Source organism: Acomys minous (assembly GCF_964271855.1).
Source record: "Acomys minous genome assembly, chromosome: 7".
In the NCBI taxonomy this organism is placed as follows: Eukaryota; Metazoa; Chordata; class Mammalia; order Rodentia; family Muridae; genus Acomys; species Acomys minous.
Window position 1 is genome coordinate 13,359,597 of NC_140488.1, and position 19,496 is coordinate 13,379,092.

General features: G+C 40.9%; 1 protein-coding gene across 1 annotated transcript; it reads left to right on the top strand.

The window, feature by feature from the left end:
* Positions 1-17,937: 17,937 nt before the first annotated feature.
* LOC311601516 (uncharacterized protein) lies at positions 17,938-18,528 on the top strand. The gene is made up of 2 exons (XM_084789010.1): positions 17,938-18,083; positions 18,256-18,528. Exons 1-2 carry the CDS (start codon positions 17,997-17,999, stop codon positions 18,427-18,429), a joined length of 261 nt encoding a protein of 86 aa, XP_084645136.1. The 5' UTR covers positions 17,938-17,996; the 3' UTR covers positions 18,430-18,528.
* Positions 18,529-19,496: the final 968 nt, after the last annotated feature.

Sequence of the window (19,496 nt, forward strand, 5' to 3'; positions counted from 1 at the left end):
AGTTCTTAAATCCAACCTCACAAAATGGCTCCAGACTCCAAAGTTCCCGGATGCATTTACTGAAACCCCGCCTACCAGGAACCTCACAGAATGTCTCCGAGCCTCCTAAGTCCCGAGATACAGGAAACACTGATCAGAGCTCCTCCTAACTAGAACCTCACAAAATAGCTCTGAGACTCCTAAGTGCACAGCACAGGAAAAATTGATTGGAATTCTGCCTACAATAACCTTACAAAATGGCTCTGAGGCTAAGTGCCCAGGTGCAGAAGGCTGTGACTGGAATTTCCCCCTTCAAGAACTCTCATAAAATGACTCTGAGTTCCCTTAGTCTCAGACTGCAAAAAGTACTAATTGTCTACATTCAGACAGAACATTGTATACAAATAATAAATAAATATATATTTTTAAAAACATTAAAAAATACTACTTGTACTTACCTCTTCCAGAACACTCACAAAAGAGTCCTGAGTCCCCCAGCTTCCTGGGTGCAGAAAGCCTGGTGTGCTAGCTTTGAAGTGAAGTCCTCAGTGAGGAGCGCACTGAGTGGACTTCACCCTTCCAAGGGCCTGCCCAAGTGGCTCTGAGTCCCCAGCCTACCAGGAAGTGGGCTTGGAAAATTGGGGCGGAGATGATTCCCACAAATCAGCACGCAGGAATATTCTAGCCTCCAGGAAACTCACAAAATGGCTCCGAGGCTTTGAAATCCCCTCCAACCGCACGAAATGACTCTTAACCTCAAACTCCGTGGCTAAGAAAGAATGGACTGGAATCCCCACCTTTCAGGGCTTCACGAAATAACTCTGAGTCCCCTAAGAGCCTAGACGCAAAAAGCACTACTTGTACTTACCCCTTCTATAAAACTCACAAAAAGCTCCTGAGTCCCCCAGTTTCCTGGGTGCAGAAAGCCTGGTGGGCTAGCTTTGAAGTGAACTCCTCAGTGAGGAGCACACTAAGTGGACTTCACCCTTCCAAGGGCCTGCCCAAGTGGCTCTGAGTCCCCAGCCTACCAGGAAGTGGGCTTGGAAAATTGGGGCGGAGATGATTCCCACAAATCAGCACGCAGGAATATTCTAGCCTCCAGGAAACTCACAAAATGGCTCCGAGGCTTTGAAATCCCCTCCAACCGCACGAAATGACTCTTAACCTCAAACTCCGTGGCTAAGAAAGAATGGACTGGAATCCCCACCTTTCAGGGCTTCACGAAATAACTCTGAGTCCCCTAAGAGCCTAGACGCAAAAAGCACTACTTGTACTTACCCCTTCTATAAAACTCACAAAAAGCTCCTGAGTCCCCCAGTTTCCTGGGTGCAGAAAGCCTGGTGGGCTAGCTTTGAAGTGAACTCCTCAGTGAGGAGTGCACTGAGTGGACTTCACCCCTCCAGGGGCCTGCCCAAGTGGCCCTGAGTCCCCAAATCACCAGGAAGTGGGCATGGGAAGTTTGGGGGCAGATATCATTCCCACAAATCAGCACGCAGGAATATTCTAGCCTCCGGAACCTCACAAAATAGCTCGGAGCATTCAAAGTTCTCAGATGTAACCGCACAAACTGGCTGTGAGTCTTCAAAGTACCCAGATGCGGAAAGAATTGAACCGAATCTTCCCGGTCCAGCACAGTCACAATATGACTCTGAATCCCCTAATTCCCTGCATGGAGAAAGCTCTAAATGTACTTACCCCTTCCAGGACACTCACAGAAGATTCCTGAGTCTGCCAACTCTCTGGATGCAGAAAGCCTGGTGTGCTAGCTCTGAAGTAAAGTCCCCAGATGCAGAGAGCACACTGAGCGGCTTTACTCTTCCAAGAGTCAAGCGCAATGGCTCTGAGTCCCCCAACTACCAGGAAGTGGACTTGGAACAGTGGGGCGGAGATCATTCCCACAAATCAGCGTGCAGGAATCTTTTAGCCTCCAGAAACCTCACAAAAGGTCTCTGAGTCATCCATGTCCCTTGATGCGGATACGGAAGTTTGGGTACCTACATCTTGCCACCACTCAGCCCAGATTTTATGCAAGACCCTCAAAAGTACACAATATATCTTGATTATACAGCCCTCTCTATCTAGAGTGGGCTTCTGAGATTCACTGGCTTCCCTCAGGACACAGAAAGTCACACCGCCCTCTTTGCGAAACGCTGTACTCGCTCCTAAGTGCAGAATCTTCCCATCCCCTGAGGGAGAGAACAGGGATCTTTGCAACAGGTCATTCCAGTTTAAAGCAGTGCACAGCACACCAGAATGATGATGTTATCTGTGGCTTCTCTATCCAAAGTGCAGCTTCGACATTCCACTCTCAGGTCCTGCTTTGACTCTGCGAGTTAGGCATCCCTCTGTCCCTGTTGAAAGGAAAGAAAATAGTGCCTATACAGAGTCCATAGTAATGAACATAGAAGGGTCCCATTTTTTCAATTTGCCCCATTGGAATTTAGGCTGACTGTGGGCATGACAATGAATTATGTGGTCTTAAAAAAAGGGCCCTTGTGGTCCAGCTTAAACTTTCACTTACACTCTGGGGATTAAAAAAACAAAAAAACAAAAAACAAAAAAACAAAAAACAAACAAACAAACAAAAAAACCCAAACCAAACCCGGAGTGGCTCTCTCCTATCCAGAAAACAGACAAAATGTTCCTTCATCTCCTGAATCCCCACACGTGGATGAGGAAAAGTGGGAAGGGGCTAGCCAATTCCTGAAGTTAGCCTTAACATATTCCTCAAACTAAAGATAACTCTAAAACTGGTTAGAACTTTCCCATGTCCTCGGATGAGATGTAGACACAAACAAATGCTCCTTCTGGAAAGTCTGGAGGACCCTCAACAGTGATGCTTCTGGACCCAAGACTGTCTATCTGGGATGGGGCTTCTACCCTCAGCTGTCATCTTGACTGAAGTGGCCCAGGCCCTCGCCACTCTAGGAATTTTGAAAAATATCTCCTAGTCATAGAACCCTGGGATATAAAACGGAGATGGGGCCTTATAAAAACATATGGATCACTTCTTGATGCCAGGATTACCACAGGGCATGAGTGACATTAATTTTGGTGCCACTACTCACCCACTCCAGCCCTCATGTGGAACAGAAGCTCTCCAGCCCACTGTAAACTGTCACTTTAATTTCAGGTGACACTGGCATTCTCCAATTTAGGAAGCCCAAATTCTGGATCCCTGCAGACAGAAATGCTAACTGAGATATTCATAGAAAGGAGTTGCAAGTTGGTGCCAGGCTTACAAAACATGTAGTTGAAATACTGAGTAGAGCTTTATCTGGAATGGGGCTTCCTTTGCCACCCTCAAGCTCTCACTTGACTCTGAAAGGAGCCAGGCCCTCAGCACACCATGGACCTTAGATCTTGGCTCCTACTCTCATAGTTGACATTGAAGATGCAGGGTTAGGCTCATATGTACCCTCTGAACCCATTTGGTGAAGTCTGGAAAATTTGGCTGCAACAGATTATTTATTGTTACTCTATGTGGGTGGGGGTTCGCCAGTCCACTCCAATCTGTCTCCTTGATTCCTGAAAGTACCCATGTCCCCCTCTGTTCCACCTGAAATGCTAACATTTGATGAGTATTCTCACTTCGGTGAACCTATGAGCCACAGCACAGTGGGTATCAGGTCTGACAACATGCCCAAATCTACCCTGGCTTTACAGACTTTTTGGAACAGTATATTCTTCACTGCATCCATATAACATATTCTATTCTGTGGCCCACATTAGGGAATCACAGTGGACTTAAGATATTCCCCCAGCTAAGGTTTTCATGTGCAGATGTTTTCTTTTCCACATGTGAGATAGAAGAGAGACCTTGCACATCTGTGACAATGCTGTTTTATCCCAGATTATTATTATTATTATTATTATTATTATTATTATTATTATTATTATTTATTATCTTTTAGAGACATGGTTTCTCTATGTTATCTTGGCTGTCCTGGACTCTTTGTAGACCAGGTTGGCCTTGAACTCACAGCAATCTGCCTGCCTCTGCTCCCTGAGTGCTGGGATTAAAGACATGTGCCACCATGCCTGGTTCATCCTATATTTTCTATCTACCTTCCTCCTTTTTTACATAAGCTGATTTCCTCCAGAAGACTTTAGAATTCCTTCTCTGTTTTGAACCACGTTTCCTTCAAAAACTTAGGTTTCTTACCTTCCATCATTCAAGTCAGAGATCAGCAACTCCCAAAGAAGTGGTTTCCTGACTATACAAAGTAGCTAGTGTCCCTCTACCTCTATGGGATACAATACTCTGTTCTGTTTTCTTCCTCCATAGGCCACAATGGCTATGTAAAATTGTTTCATGTTCAACTTCATACTGGAGAAAATGTTCTGCATCTTTTGACATTTAATCTGTGTTAATTTGTGCATTGCAAGAGACTCAGAAACAATGACAAATACACTAAGTAAAGAGACTGAAACTCTGGACCCTCAGCCAGTGCCACAGAACATATTTGTGGACAGATGCAGGCAAACCTCCAATTCTGAAGAAGCCCGCTTAAAACACTCACTTCTGGCCTGTGGTAAAGATGTCTCCTGTTCTTTGCAGCCATCTTCTCCTCTAAATGAAGATGCTGATAGGAGCCTTCTACATCATATCTTTGGAAACATTGTTGCTTCCATAAGTAACTGGTTGGAATTTGCATTTCCAGTCCTGGGGAGAGTATATCCAGATTTTCTCCCAGCACTGGATCCAGGCCAAAATTGTCCCTTGCTTTATCTTTAACCTTTAAATTTTTTTCCTTTCAATCCTGACTCCTGAATAAAAATAAGAATTCAGCAAGTGATTTCATCTTTATTCTCATTCAGTTTTGATTAGTATGGTCTCTTCTGGTCACCGGATGGACATATTCAGTTCAGTTGCTCTTGAGAGGATTGTTGAATGATTCACAGGAAGGAAGCTAAGGGCCATCATCTGTATAAACCAATGGCCAGCCAGTCTTGTCTACTTCTGGCTAATTCAGTTTTTCATACCTGTCACACATTTTTTCAGAACTTTGCAGTTCCTCATCATATGAAACATCAGTTATCTGAAACATTGGGAGACTATATTGCAATGTATCCTCCACTCTTAGTGTACTCTCTATACCAGGGCATCTGGGCAACTCACATAGCAGCTCTTATGTACTCAGATCACAGAGCACCCCACTAGCATCCCAGTATGGTTAGAATGGGGCTCTTTCAGTAAATTGTAGCTCTCCTACTTACCAGAACATAGAAGGAAAAGCAGCCCACATGCAGGAAACTCCTACTCAAGACTAGAAAATTCTCTGAGGTGTCACTGGAGTGTTAGGAAGACTGAATAAAGAACCCAGTACCAGATAACAGCACAAATGATAATCTGTGCAAGTGATGTTTAATAACTTGGCAACCTTCATGAAATCTACCCCTGCTGCATCACCTCCACATGTTTTGTTTTCTGGAACTTCTTCAGGGTAAGAGCAAGGTACATCTCACTAGAAAGGAGAGAAGATTCCTTTGTGGATCCAACATTTGCTAAGCTGACACTGTGTCCTGGGAAGCACACTTACATAAATAGGAGACACAGGCCTTGCCTGAAAGGAACTCAGAGACTCTGTTTCAGCACAGATGTTGAAAAAACAGGTATAGTCTCAGGCAATTTCCAAGGGCCTAATGCAAGGACCATGTGAGTAGAGGGCAAAATGCTACCAGAATCCAGAAACAAAACCTTCTACATCTCTTTAGGGCTTTGGGAAATTCAGGTTGAACCTCTTGGTTCAGAGATAAGGGAGTACACAGCAGTGCAGGACCCTAAAAGTGGAGTGTACCTAGCTTGAAATATGATGCTGGTTTCTAAGCCCAAGAAAGCTTGGAAAGGGAGTTGGCTTAGCTATGGAATGGATGAAGGTAGATTTGCAATCTAAAGATTGAGCAGTTTCACCCAGATTCTCAGCGTGGAGGTCAGAAGACTATTCTCAGGAAGTAGTCTTGGTGACCTGCTGGAGGAGCATATTTTCTTCACTGATAGTGTAGACAAAGAGACCCACACCCTGACTCTGAAGACAAGGTTCATGACTCTGTAAGAAAGCATGGGGACAGAGCACAGGGGCTTTGAGAGAAGTTGCTATTTCTACCTGTAAATGGGGCAGACAAGAAAACCAAGCTTTGTGGGTACATCGTACTGTACTTTGGAGATTTATTCTTTTAGGCGAGCAGAGCATGAGAGTAAGCATTTTTCTCCTCCCTTGAAAATTAAGCCTTAACAAAAAGGGAACACTAGCAGTAATGGACAGTAGAGCCTAGAGGAAGGAAATCTGGATTGGAAGTTTTAGCCTTGCAGCATGGAGCTGCCTGAGTCCTAGGAAGAGTCCCTTCTTTTATACCTTCTGTGGTTGTGGCATGGCACTATTTCTGAGGAGACATAACAAAATAATAGGGAACCAAAACTAATACAATGTAGCTCTACATCCAAAGACCAATTTGTGGAACTAATGAGTTTTATTTGAATTAAATTTGGTTACTGTAATTTAGGAACATTGTATTTGTCCTATTTTTTTTCATGACTTTCACAATCAGTTATATGACCTTCATAGATCTTGACCCATTATTTAATAAGTCAGACTTTAAAATTCCTGACACACACATACGTGTGTGTGTGTGTGTGTGTGTGTGTGTGTGTGTGTGTGTGTCTGCATATTGGAGTAATTTATAACTGAACCACTAAGAAAGTAAAAATGATATACAACAAGAAAAAACAATGAATTGACCGTGAAGAAGTGGAAACATTACCAATGAATAATCACAGTTATATTGTGAACCAGAGCTCTTGAAACATTTTTCATGGCTGATCTCAATCACAATGACATAGGAAGTTTCTATCTTGCAGCTGAAAGAACTAAGGCTCTGGAGGCTTAAGTAACACCCGCAAAGTCAGAGTTAGCAATTGATATAACAGGATCACAATTACAATTTCTTTTCACACACCTCAAGCTAGCACAGTAAAATGTTAGAAAGTTTTAAGGCATTATTTAACAGCTTCCTTGGATTAGAAGATATTGTGTACCTTAGTTTTCTTAGCACCAGAGCTCTAAAGAGAAAACACACAATAAAACATCCTTCAACTTTGAATAGCTGAATTTCACATCTAGATCTTTGAACTCAGTCCTCTACACATTTGCTGTCGTAATGAAGTCTTTTAGATTTCTACTGATGTGACTGTAACACAGTGTTGATTCAGCTGTGGTGGCCTGAACTGATTTTCTCAGCACAGTGTAAAGCATTTATTTAGAATCAAAGAGAACCCTCAATCAAGGAAAACTTAGTGTAGGTTTTGCAAAAATGAGACCCTGAGGTCAAGAAACACATGTTTACCTTTTATTTAGGGATGTTTCCTGGATGTGATGCTGTCATTTTACTTGAATTTACCTAAGTTATGACTCTGGCTAAAAGCACATTCTGATCCAATGGGTTAATTGCAGTTCTTTTCCACTGACAGTGTCCTAATAAAGATATCCATGTCATACAATGGCAGCAATCAAAATAATGGAAAGTATTTTATTTACATAAATGAACATGGCAGGATAGTAAAATGCTTCTTAAAAAGTGGAATAGAGATTTATGGAGAATCAGGCTTTATCAGAACCAAAGAATGCCACAGCAGTGTTTCAGTTGAGTCCAAGCTGTCATAAATTCTTATGAAATCTAGTATAAAAAACTTCCCTTTGAAAAAAGTGAGAATTCTGAGATGACATTGATTAGGTAAGGACAAATAGGATTAGTTGATTTTAATTTTATTTCTATTAAGTATTCATGATTAAATCGATAATTTATTTAGAAAAATGTGTAGAGTAGGTAATTATTAGGTTTAATGCATTAACTGATTATCTCATAAAATATCACAATGTTAAAACTCCAGGAAAACTCTAATAGTCATCTAGACAACACACCATACCGTTTCCCATGTTTTTCTTCACTATATCTGTTTGTTTAGGCATCCTGGTGTGTTTAAATTATTTTCATTCACTAATAGTCATAAAGACACATTTATGTAGAACTGTGTGCAGGCAGGCACTATTCTCACATATGCTGGATATGCCTACTAGCCTTTACATAACTGAAAATCACCCTATGCCTCGAAAAGTGCATTCCTCTACTAGACCTTGCATAATTCTGGAATACAAAAACAAAACATCCCCCTTTAAAATAGGACAACCACAAAGGTCATTACAGCCCTGAAAATACATCAAATTATGAGAGCGCCTATTTTTATAGCCTCATCTTAGGTTAGTATCTTCCGTTACTCAACTCTGGCTTCTTTATTTTTCCATGGACCTGTTTCTTTTTAAGATGCTAATGTAACTCGAAATAAAGAGCATTTTTCTATTCAGTCCTTTACAACAGGAGAGTGCCTTAATGTGGAACTCCTCTGTGGAATGAAAGAGAGTTGTAAGAGGGCCAGAGATATCTGCCTCATTCACAGGTCTCATCTAGAGCACAAGAACATAGATAAGGACTTTTTTCTTGGAATATGTAAACATGTAGGGGTGAGGTAGTCCTTAGTAGCCATCTAATGAGTGGTAGAAGAGTTCCTAATGCTTGTTACCCTCTGGATCCCACAGCTTTTGTAAAGTTCAATACTGTCACTCTCTCTTGATATTTCCCTAATAAACTTCTTGTAAACAACTGTTCATCTAAGAGTCTGATTACAGGGAAACCATTTCCAGAGATTTATTTGCCTTCTGTCCCTGTGGATGAAGTTTGAGCTCCTCTGGTTAAAATCCAGGCACTACTTGTGGATATAGGAAATCTCAGAAGGCCCCACTCTTTGATGAAGCTCTATAGACAATCAATGCCCCCTACCCCCCCCCCAGACAAAGAGAACCAGGTTTCTGCAGGGACATGTCACCTGATAGGTTCTCCAATACTGAGTTTCCAGTTGTACATATAAATATGTATGAACAACTTTAAGTTGACTCAGTAGTGTGTGTGTGTGTGTGTGTGTGTGTGTGTGTGTGTGTGTGTGTGTGTGTGTGCAGAGCATAGAAGGATGAAAATGATGTAATTACAGTATTTGGGAGAAATTGAAATATTTAAATATTTTATTAAAAATAAAATCTAGGCACTAGAAATTTAGAGCATTATGTTTTTAAGACAATCTTCAAGATTCTGTGCAGTGCTTTAAATTCCATCCTGACATTTTCAAAATTATTCCAATTCTAAGGCATTTTGAATATAAGTGATGCTTCATGTTGAGACCATGAGTTAGAATTTTTTGTCCTGGTGATATCTTGGTATTATAAAGATGGAAACTTGAGAAACCATATAGAAATGGTACACCCATTCCTGAATGTGGGCTTTGAACTTTGATAACTGGCCATCAATAATGGTGAAATATTCTCATTGGTTTAGAGGGCAGCAACCTGGGAAAAATAAAGCTTGAAGAAATGGCCTCCATGTGAAGCTCACAATTGAAAGTATCATGGAAAACACATAGCCAGGAGCAAAATACATATGGATGAGTCATTTGTAAAAGTTAAAACCTTCTTTTAGCAATCAAGCCAGTAGAAACTTAAGTTTACACACCTTGGTAATGAATAGTTACTTATACCTAAGTGACAGGTAAGATGTGAGTTATGGTGAGTTACAATAAGTTATTTTGAATCTTACAAATTAAAATAAGAACTTTTCTTGCCAAGAGTGGTGATATCAAAGATCAGAATTTCCTGTAAAATTTAGTAATGTAAGATTTAAAAATAAACATTATTCTTCCTTTAAATGCTTCCTGGGGTTATTCTCACTTGTAGGCATTTAGTCTTTGGAGTCAGGTTTATCGATATGACTCCAAAGTGGATTTTTACATTTGTAGAAGACAGAATGGATGAATGTGTGAGGATTTCAGTTCAATACTCATGATCTCTCAGCATCCCTATTCTCTACAATAATATTTAACACCAGAATTTAAGAAATTTATTTGGGGAGATGGCTCAGTTGGTAAAGTGCTTAAAGACAGATGCTTAGCATTCACAATTAACTGGACAAGGGAGCACACTTAGGTAACCCCAATATTGGGGTAGGGATAGAGAATGAGGGTGGTCCTAGAGACAAGAGCTCCTGGGACTCACTTTGCATCCTTTCTTGCTATACAAATGAATCTGCAAGAGTGCTAACCTAATGTACTTTTAAGCATTTTCAACCAAACCATATAACAATACCCCTTAGTCGTGCACATAAAAACAAAATAGAAAAAACGCTTGAGTTAAAAACAGTTGACTACACCACAAATATAACTTCAAAACAAGCATAAGCTTTTAGTCAACTTCTATCCTCAATTTGCTTTCTTTTGAGTGTCTTTCCCTTCCTTCTCAATTTTCACATAGATAATTCCAAGCTTTCCTCTTTCCATGTGTGTATATGTACATTCCTCAACTGAAGGCATTTTACTTTTCTGAGCCTCTGTTGAGGATCTGCAAAATGGAGGAAATAACAGACACTGAATGACATCTTTTCATGGTGCTAAGTTCATTATCAGTATGCATCTTTATTAACATTATTGAACTGAGATTCTTATCAGTTTTCTACAACATCCGGCAATTCATATCACCTGTACTTAAATATTTATTTCACCTCTCATAACACTTAAGTTTGGAGTCAAAGAGTGAAAAATATTTTCTGTTGTCTCTCTCTCTCCTTTACTACTTTTCTTCTAATAAAGGAAAAAAATATTTCGGAAGTTATTAAAAGTAAAGAGAGTTTATTAAGAAAAAGAGTTCCTGTACTATGTATAAAATATACATGTACATAGATATATTTATTCTCTTGAACAATTAGAAAATGTCATTGTTTGTCTACAGATAAACTATGTGATATCCAAAGAGATAATGTCACACATTAAAATCAATCACTGACTTATTGTTAGACACTTATTTATATCCATATTCATGTTATTATAAAAATTAAAGTTCAAAAATATTTTTCTAATTATAGTTTAATATTTTATAATCTTGGACTAGTATTATAGAATAAATTCTGAGGATATATATATATTTTTAGACAAAAGATATGGTTTTTGAGACACAAATACTGTTTTGGTTTTTATTTCATGAGGTATTTGAATTAACTATGTATCCAATTGTTTTGCAAAAGTATAGATGGCTTTGGGAGCACAAACTATTTATTTGGCACTGGAATATACATTAGATGATCAATATTAGAGTGAATTTTCAGTAGGCCTTTTGCCTCCTGTATTCGTTTACTCTTCCTGATAATCTTGAGCAGTTATCTAAGAGAAGACGTGCCTGCTTGCACTTTCCATGGTCTTCATCATGTATCTCTGGGATTTTTAATCTCCTGAAGCAGAGATCTCTATCTCCAGTGTTAGAGTTCCTTTTGAAGTCATCTCAGAGACCATTGTAGTAAGGGGGTTTATTGAAGGAAGAAAATTTCCACTTGCCTTCCCAGTTGGTTTTGATTGATTATAAGATAGAATGATTAGTGTAATAAGATACTTTTATCTCTTTGAAATAAAGGGTCTCTAAAAGAGATGAGTAATTCAGATTTAAGTGGGAAATGGTGGCACTGATTATGACAATAAGAAACTTAGTGAACGCTGACCTATCTGGAATGGGTGTGAGGAGTGGTTGCACTCCTTTCATCAGCAGAGTTTCATTCTGTGAGTATACGAGTACTGAAAAGATTTAAGCATTATATCTGAAGGCTATTCTTTGAGAATATACTACATTTTACTACATTTACCATGTATGCATCCAATACTTGGATACCTCTATAGTGGAGCTAGATAGACTCACAGACACAGATGTAGAGGTGTTTTTTTTTAAACTATGAAATGAGGAAATTAAGGCTTGGAGGGGCTAGATGCCTAAATTCACACTCCTAAATTTTGTAAGAGTGGTAGAATTTTAAACAAACATCTGACACTACTTTTTTCCCTTTAAGGATAGGATCTCAGTATTATAAGACAAAGGTATAATTAAAGGTCTGTGGGAGGTTAGAGGAGAAATTGGTTTATTCTTTCTCAGGGGTCAGAGAAGGTCAGTGATGACTGAGTAGGCTTTGATTGGCAAGGAAGGGGTGACATGAGTTGAGAAGGTGAAAATCTATAAAAGGTGGAGAATGCAGTATGAGTAATAACAGTAGGGAGTTAATGTACTTGCGCTTTTCAAAGCAGAGAATTGGATCGCCCATGTGAATGCCCTTTATATTGATAGGGACACAGGGATGGTCCTGGAAAGAAGAACTTTGGGTTCGACTGAGGTGGGTCTTGGAATAAAGGAAAAAATCTTCATGTTTAATTTTATATGAAGACCTGATGATGCCAAAAGACAAAAGAACAAATTTAAGACATAAGAGACTGAGACCAAACAATGGCAATACACATGAAGGGAATTGACACAAATCTAATGATAATTACATGGCAGAATTAGCTAACTTTCATGACTGCTGTTAAGGAATAGGAAGTAGTCAAACTGATACTGAGATTTCAAATTTGGTAAAGAGATATCATTTTCAGCCTTATCAACTGCATCCACCATCTATATAGCATGCTACATCTGTCATATGATACTAAATGATACGAAAGCAGGTTTGCTTTTTCAAAGACATTCTTAGAACTGGAAGTCCTAAAGTGAATGTTTTATGTATTCATGACCTCTAGATTGATGAAACTATTATTATTCCATATGGCAATGTAATATAGAAACTAAACCTATCTCCGCAGCTCTGTAATAAGTGACTCAATTTACCTTACTAGAATTTTTGATCAAAAATAATTTTTTTCATTTCTTATTCTAGGAAATTCCTTTAATACTTGTTTAGAAGTACCAACCATCAATGCCTCACAAATAGACAGACAGGCTTTTAACTTTGCTGTACCAACTACAAAGCTCTGAGAGGATGTTGGTAGCAATTTACCACCTTGGGCCAACTATACTTGCCTTTTAAATAATTATTCTATGATAGATATTGAGAAACACATTGTTGAATTTTTCAGGCTTTAAAAGACATAAAGCTAAAACCTTCGGCTGATAAGAAGAGAGGGAGTGGACTAAGTTGTGCCTGTGGCCATGGTATAGGAGCTTGCAGAGCACCTATACCTTGCTATTGTTGTCATGGAAACCATTGCCATTGCTAGCAATAAGCTAAGGAGTGAGGCCTAGGAAGGTGGCTAGGTGGTAAATACATTTTTTTAAAAGAAATGATAGGAAAGATGTTCAACTGAGAGCTTGTCTATAGATGGCAACATAAAATCTGTCGTTCTATAGATGATCAGAAATTGACCTGGTGACTGGGGATGGGGTGGACACAGCTTCTTTACTGTCAGCAGTGGTTGCTGGAGTGAGTGACATTCTTTAGGGACTGCTTAATCTCCATTGGCTTTATAGTACAGGGTATTCTTTGATTTCCTTCCTGAGTTTCATTTTGTCACTTACATCTTAAACACTCTCAGACTCACTGGCTCCCTGATGCCCTTTTTACTGTTTCCTGTGAAGTTCTTAAAAATACCATCCCTTTAGGACCAGGCCTCTTTGGACCCCTGTGTGTCTGCAGCTGTGTGTTATCCTCTTTCACATATGATGATTCTTATCTCCAGCACCTGTCTTTGCACAACCCAACATCTGCTCAGACCTGCAACAGATAACAGCACAGCACCTGCCTGTTCCTTAAAGAAAGAAAGAAAGAAAGAAAGAAAGAAAGAAAGAAAGAAAAAAGAGAAAAAGAAAAAAGGAACTGTTCCAGGCATGTGAGAAACCCTGCTTGAGTCACCACTGGCTCCTCAAGCTGCAAAGACTGTGAGCACTCAGAGCTAGGCTGGCTGTGCCTGTCTCAAAATATCAATTAGTGCCTTTACACGCGATACTAAGCCACCAATGTCTGTTCCCACTCTGCTAGCATCAGTGCCCAGTTCAGAAACCATCAGAAATGACTGACAATGGCAGGAATTACACCTGCATACTCCTTGCTCACAGGGAGTGCTATGAGGATGACTTCAAGGTATTTAATTGCAAAAGGCAGATAATTTCTTTAGTGTGTGTTGTTTAATTTGGTGCTGAGTTTCTTCTATCTGTGTGCTCTTGTGTTCTCATTAGAAGAACAGTGACTTGACACACAAACAATGAGCAGTCAACATTTGCTCAGGGAAAGGATAAGCAAGCACCCTTCACACTATTGCCTTTTCTCACAGAAATAGTTACCATGCCCCACATTGTGACCATGTTTTTGATGCAACCACCCATTTCTTATTATGACACTATTCTCTCATGACTTCTTTTGCTCTGTGGGTAATCATATTTCTCATTCTTTTGGAGAGCATTTTTTCTCTGCCAGCACCTGACTATTTGTCTGATTTCTGTTCTGGTTCCACTTGTGATTTTATCCTTCCCACTTTTCTTAGGTCACTGTGCACACACAGTGGCCACCATCTGCCACATACAGAATTGTTCACCTGCCCTTTCTGTGAAGGAATTTACTTTGGATATATGTGGGAGACCTTATAGCAAATCATGCTGCCTGACATGCTAATACAATCCGATTCATACAGTTTTCAGATCTAAGGAAGATTAAAAGAGGTCCTGCTTTGTCTCAAAGTAGCCACATAATAGATGCATTCACTCACAGCCAAGAGCAACACACATGCATTCAGTCAATATACATATGTGTGTTAAGTTATGTACTAGAGCTGGGGATGGCAGCCATCACTAGGGATACATGGACTCAGACTTAAGCCCTAGAGTGTGGCATGTAGCAAGTAATTTCCTGAAGTCAGTGGGATCATCAGTGGGATATGCACACTCTGCTGGATCACATATACTTGACAAATGCCTCTCTGTCTCTCTCTGTCTCTCTCTGTCTCTCTCTGTCTCTGTCTCTCTCTGTCTCTCTCTGTCTCTCTCTGTCTCTCTCTCTCTCTCTCTCTCTCTCTCTCTCTCTCTCTCTCTGTCTGTCTGTCTCTCTCTCTCTCTCTCTCTCTCTCTCTCTCTCTCTCTCTCTCTGTGTGTGTGTGTGTGTGTGTCTTGAAGGAGAGCGGTGTGTGGATACAAAGATATTTCTGAGTGTCTCTTGAGTGCCTACCCTGAGAACAGCAGACTCTTCTCTGTGATGAGTGTGAGGGTCTCACTCAATCTGTCGAGGGCCTGGCTGTGTGTGCTATAGCATCCCAACTATTCTGACCTTAGGACGTGGACTGAATCATCGACCCTTCTCAGTTCTTAATCTGTCAGTTTTGGGACCAGAACTTATATCTGCAGACTTCTCCAGTAGGAATTTCCAACTGAGACCTCTGGACTTTTCAGCCTCCACAATCACTGAGACTGTTTGGCCTCTTGTCACAACAGTAGCACGTCTGACTCCAAAATCACTGAGACAATTATTTGTAACATTTCCCCTTTTGTTTTTCTGGAGCGTCCACTGATAGTTAGATACTTCTTTCATTGAAGTCACCAAATAACCTCTCTTCTGGTGTCCTGGTTGTGAACAGCATCCTCTGAAACTAACTTTTCTATGTCCACAGTCATGAATTGTAATACATGTGTGCATGCCTGCATCCACAAACACTGGTTAGGAAAGAGCCCCATTTCTCATGCCTTCCTGTTTCTCTTCTGGAACCAAACAGATGCACAGCAGGAAGCTCTGTGACATCAAAGATCAGGACTCTTTCTGATATTCTTGTCTTTTCAAGACCACAGGGAACCAATGCTGACGTATGCAGTCTTTTCACTTTCTCTTCTCTCTCAGCTTAATTCTCTAAACAATGGTTAAATTACTTGTGGTACCAGTATTTCTCTAAGTATTATTCTTTGTTATATACACACACCATTTCATTCATCAGTCTCTGTAGTGTAATTTCCTCCAAAGTGAATCTTTCCTGTCTGAAGGAAGGAGGGAAGCTTGCAGGACTCAGGAAGCTAAGAAAACTTAGGAGGCTTGGGAACCCAGAAAGTTACACCAATCACAAGGCCTGTCCCCAAGGCCATATTAAGTGATAACCGTGAGTAGGGAGAGGAGACTAGCTTTGACTGAGCTGATTGCAAGTTGTGCAGGGAGCCCCAGGCATGTTTGATGAGTCATTGCTCCTGGGGGATGGGCTTTCAGGTGAAGCAGCTGTCTTCAAGTTACCCAGCCTGCTGGTTATCCCAGAAACTCACTCCTTCCCCTTGCTAGGCTTGAATGGAATGGTGTCTTTCCTCTGTTGTTCATCTCTCCCCAAGAAAAGTCACACAGCACTCCCCCATGAAAGGTGTTTATATTGTTTGCAGTGCATGGTAATTAGGACTAAATCTCCTTGTAAACATTCCCAATCAGATTTTGTATTAATGATTCACATGGATAAATCCCCCTTCTCTCCTCCCAGTAGACTTTCCCCATATCTCTGTTCTTTAGGGAAGACACAGGCAGACTCTGATTAGATGAATCCAACAGCACCTAGGCGAGTCCACAGCTCCCAGTAGATTATTTGTGTTTACTGTACATTAATGTCTTTCTAGTTATTGTGGAAAACCATCAGTATAAGCAAGTGTGAAACACTTTGAAGAAAAATTGATGATGTTGGCGGCAAGGATGCAACACAGATACATGATGTACAGTGAGCATAAGAATAATTAATGACAGAAGACTAATGAATGACAGAGAATGATAAAGGACAGTTGACCATTGTCTAGCAGTGAGAGGGTACAGAGCACTAGACTAAAGTCAACTGAAGCCAACCTACGGCTTCCTGCCACAGTGGCTTAGCTCCAGCTGACAGTTTGTTCAATGCTGAGGATCCTGGCCTAGTACAAGTTAGGCAAGTTAGACAAGTGCTGTACTCTGAGCCCTGATCCTCATAATAGGATTGTTCTGCAAACTATAAGACAGCCACACAGCTGTTTCAAATACTAGATTTAGATTCTTATTTAGCTGAAAGGACTCAGGAGGATGATAAGAGGGAGATCCACCATTTTGGAAGGAACAGAGCAGCTCTGTTAAAAAGGACATCTCTCTATTGTACACTCACTCACCTGCATGGTACAGTACACTAATGCAAATATGAAGGAACCTTCATATTCTTACATATTCCAGGGCTTCAAAAAGGCACGTTGCCTAAGAAATAAAGTAATGTATACAAGAGAGTACTATATGCAATGAAGGTTACATGCATAGAAAATGGCTAATGGTGAATTGATTGTAAAGAAGATCCTGAAACAAAATGCAGAGTGCCTTGTTTATGCTACAGTGACAAAAACTTTCACAATATTGACAACCATTCCCTTTGCCTAGTGAAACCTGAGTATGAATGCTACACGTAGGGCCTTGGATATGAACACACTGCACTGATGTGAAACAAGGTCATTTTCCACTTCAGAAAGATCATTTATTGAAATCGTCACAGAGGCTATGATTTCCAATGGAAAACAAAATACTGAGCAGTTCTATGTGGAGATGGAAGAGAAACAGATGGAACAGAAATATCATAAGGAAGTAGCCAAGAAGTAAATTGTCTTTGGTGTGTATTTGATTGTGTCTAAGAGGAAAGTACGATGAAGCACATTTTCACCAAGACATAACTTGGAGTTCATTAGCTTTGGGAAGTTTGACAGACACCCAAAATTACTAAGTGATAATGAGGATAAGGATACAGCAGCATGGGCCATGGGCAATATAATAAGGGTGACTCCAGGAAAGGTTTGAGAAATTCCCTTTTCTGTCATATGTACCATGAAAAATTAACATGGGAGAGGAGACGGTCAGTTGGGACTACATAGTTCAGTGTTCATTAACCACTAGAGCATCTTGTCTTCCTCCAACCCCCTCAAGTCCACCACACCCAGGAATGTGTCAGTGATGACCTTCTATGATGTATAAACCAGCAGAGAGCACCATTGGCTGCAGACCTGAGTGACCAAACAAACCTTAAGGGTGTGGCTTCTCATTACCCTAGAGTGAGTACATAAAGGACAGGCAAGAGGCCTCCTGTTCATTACTGTGAGGGGTAGCGTTGGACACACAAGTCTGTACAGTCGGGTAAGCTAGAATAGCTAAATATCGCCAAAAAGATGGAAGAAGAGCCTACACAAAGCAACACTGTGGAAAAGAATGAGGCTCAAGAGGCTGCTCAGCGTCAGAACAGACGTGATGAAAAGGTCAGATGATCCTAAATTCTGCCCCCTTTCCCCATAGATCCTTGCCCCAAAGGTTTCTAATTACAAAACCCTCCTTGAACCTCCACTCACTCTTACAGAGCTTTCCTTGCCAGCTAGTCTACATCTTATTCCAAAACTAACATTCTCCTGCTTCTCCTTGTTTCTTGAGCAGAGGGAGAAGATAATTAGGAGAGTGAAGGAAGTGCTCGCTCAGAGCCCCAACAAAGACAAGAACCGAACTGTGATCGTTATTTGCCACCGAGGCAAAAAGAAGAGAGACCCTAATCAGCTGGAGAAAAAGGAAGAGGTTCCGGACCACTCTAGCAGTCCAAATAACACCCAGTGAATGGCAGCAAACACAGACCTCAGATGTCCTGCAGCATCTCCAGCAGGCTACAGAGCCCTATAAGGAACAGGTCGGGTCAGATCAATAAAGGACAAGATATAGCAGGAAAAGTAGTTTGTAAGAAAATTCCTTCATGGTTATTAAGGAAAAGAGCTAGAGAAAGAGGGAAAAAGGAAGAGGAAGAGGGGGAAGGATAGAAGAGCAGGATAGGTATGGAGATGAAGTCACAATGGAGGCTGGGGGAGGAGAGGCTTACAAAGGGGAGTGAACCAGGCTAAGTGAAGAGGAGGAGATTGGAGGTAAGTAAGGAGAATGGAAGGAGAGGAAGATGAGAGGAAAGAATTAGATGGAGGGAGAAGAGGAGGGATATGGTGATGGGATGTGAAATGAAGGAAAGGGGAATGGAGATAGAAGAGTGAGCTGGGGGGAAGGAAGGCATAAAGGAGGAGTTAGAGGGATGGGGGAGAAAGGCCAGAGGACAGAAGAGGGACAGAGTTGGGAGGGTATTAAAGAGTTGAGAAAACGAGGAGAGTTTACAATGGAGAGAGGGGAAAGGAACATGGCAAGAGGAGGGTAGGAAAATGGGAGAACAAGAGAATGGGTACAGGAGGAGAATAAAGGGAAGGGAAGGGAAGGGATGGAGAGGAGGTGGAGATAGAAAAGATGGAAAAGGGAGAGAAGTGGGGTATGGAAAGAGGAATATAAAGGAAGGCAGAAATAAATGGGCAATGGACAGAGAGTAAAGACCACAAGAGAAGGATGGCAAAGATGAGTAGAAAAAAGGAGAAGAGGGAGGGCAGAAGAGAGAGGTTGGTGGTAGGGTGAGGGAAGCGAAGATGAGGGGGTAGAATCAGGAGGAGAGAGGAAGAGGAGAAAGAAAAGATGGGAGGCAGTTGTAACAGAGGAAATGGAGAGGGAAATGGAGGGACTAGTAGGAAAATAAGGTGTGGGGAAACAGGGAACTGAAGGGGTGGAGGAAAAGAGGGAGCCAAAGGGGAAGGGATGGGAGGGGAAGAACAAGAGAGAAATAAATGTGAGATCACAATGGAGGGAGGGGAAATGGTGGG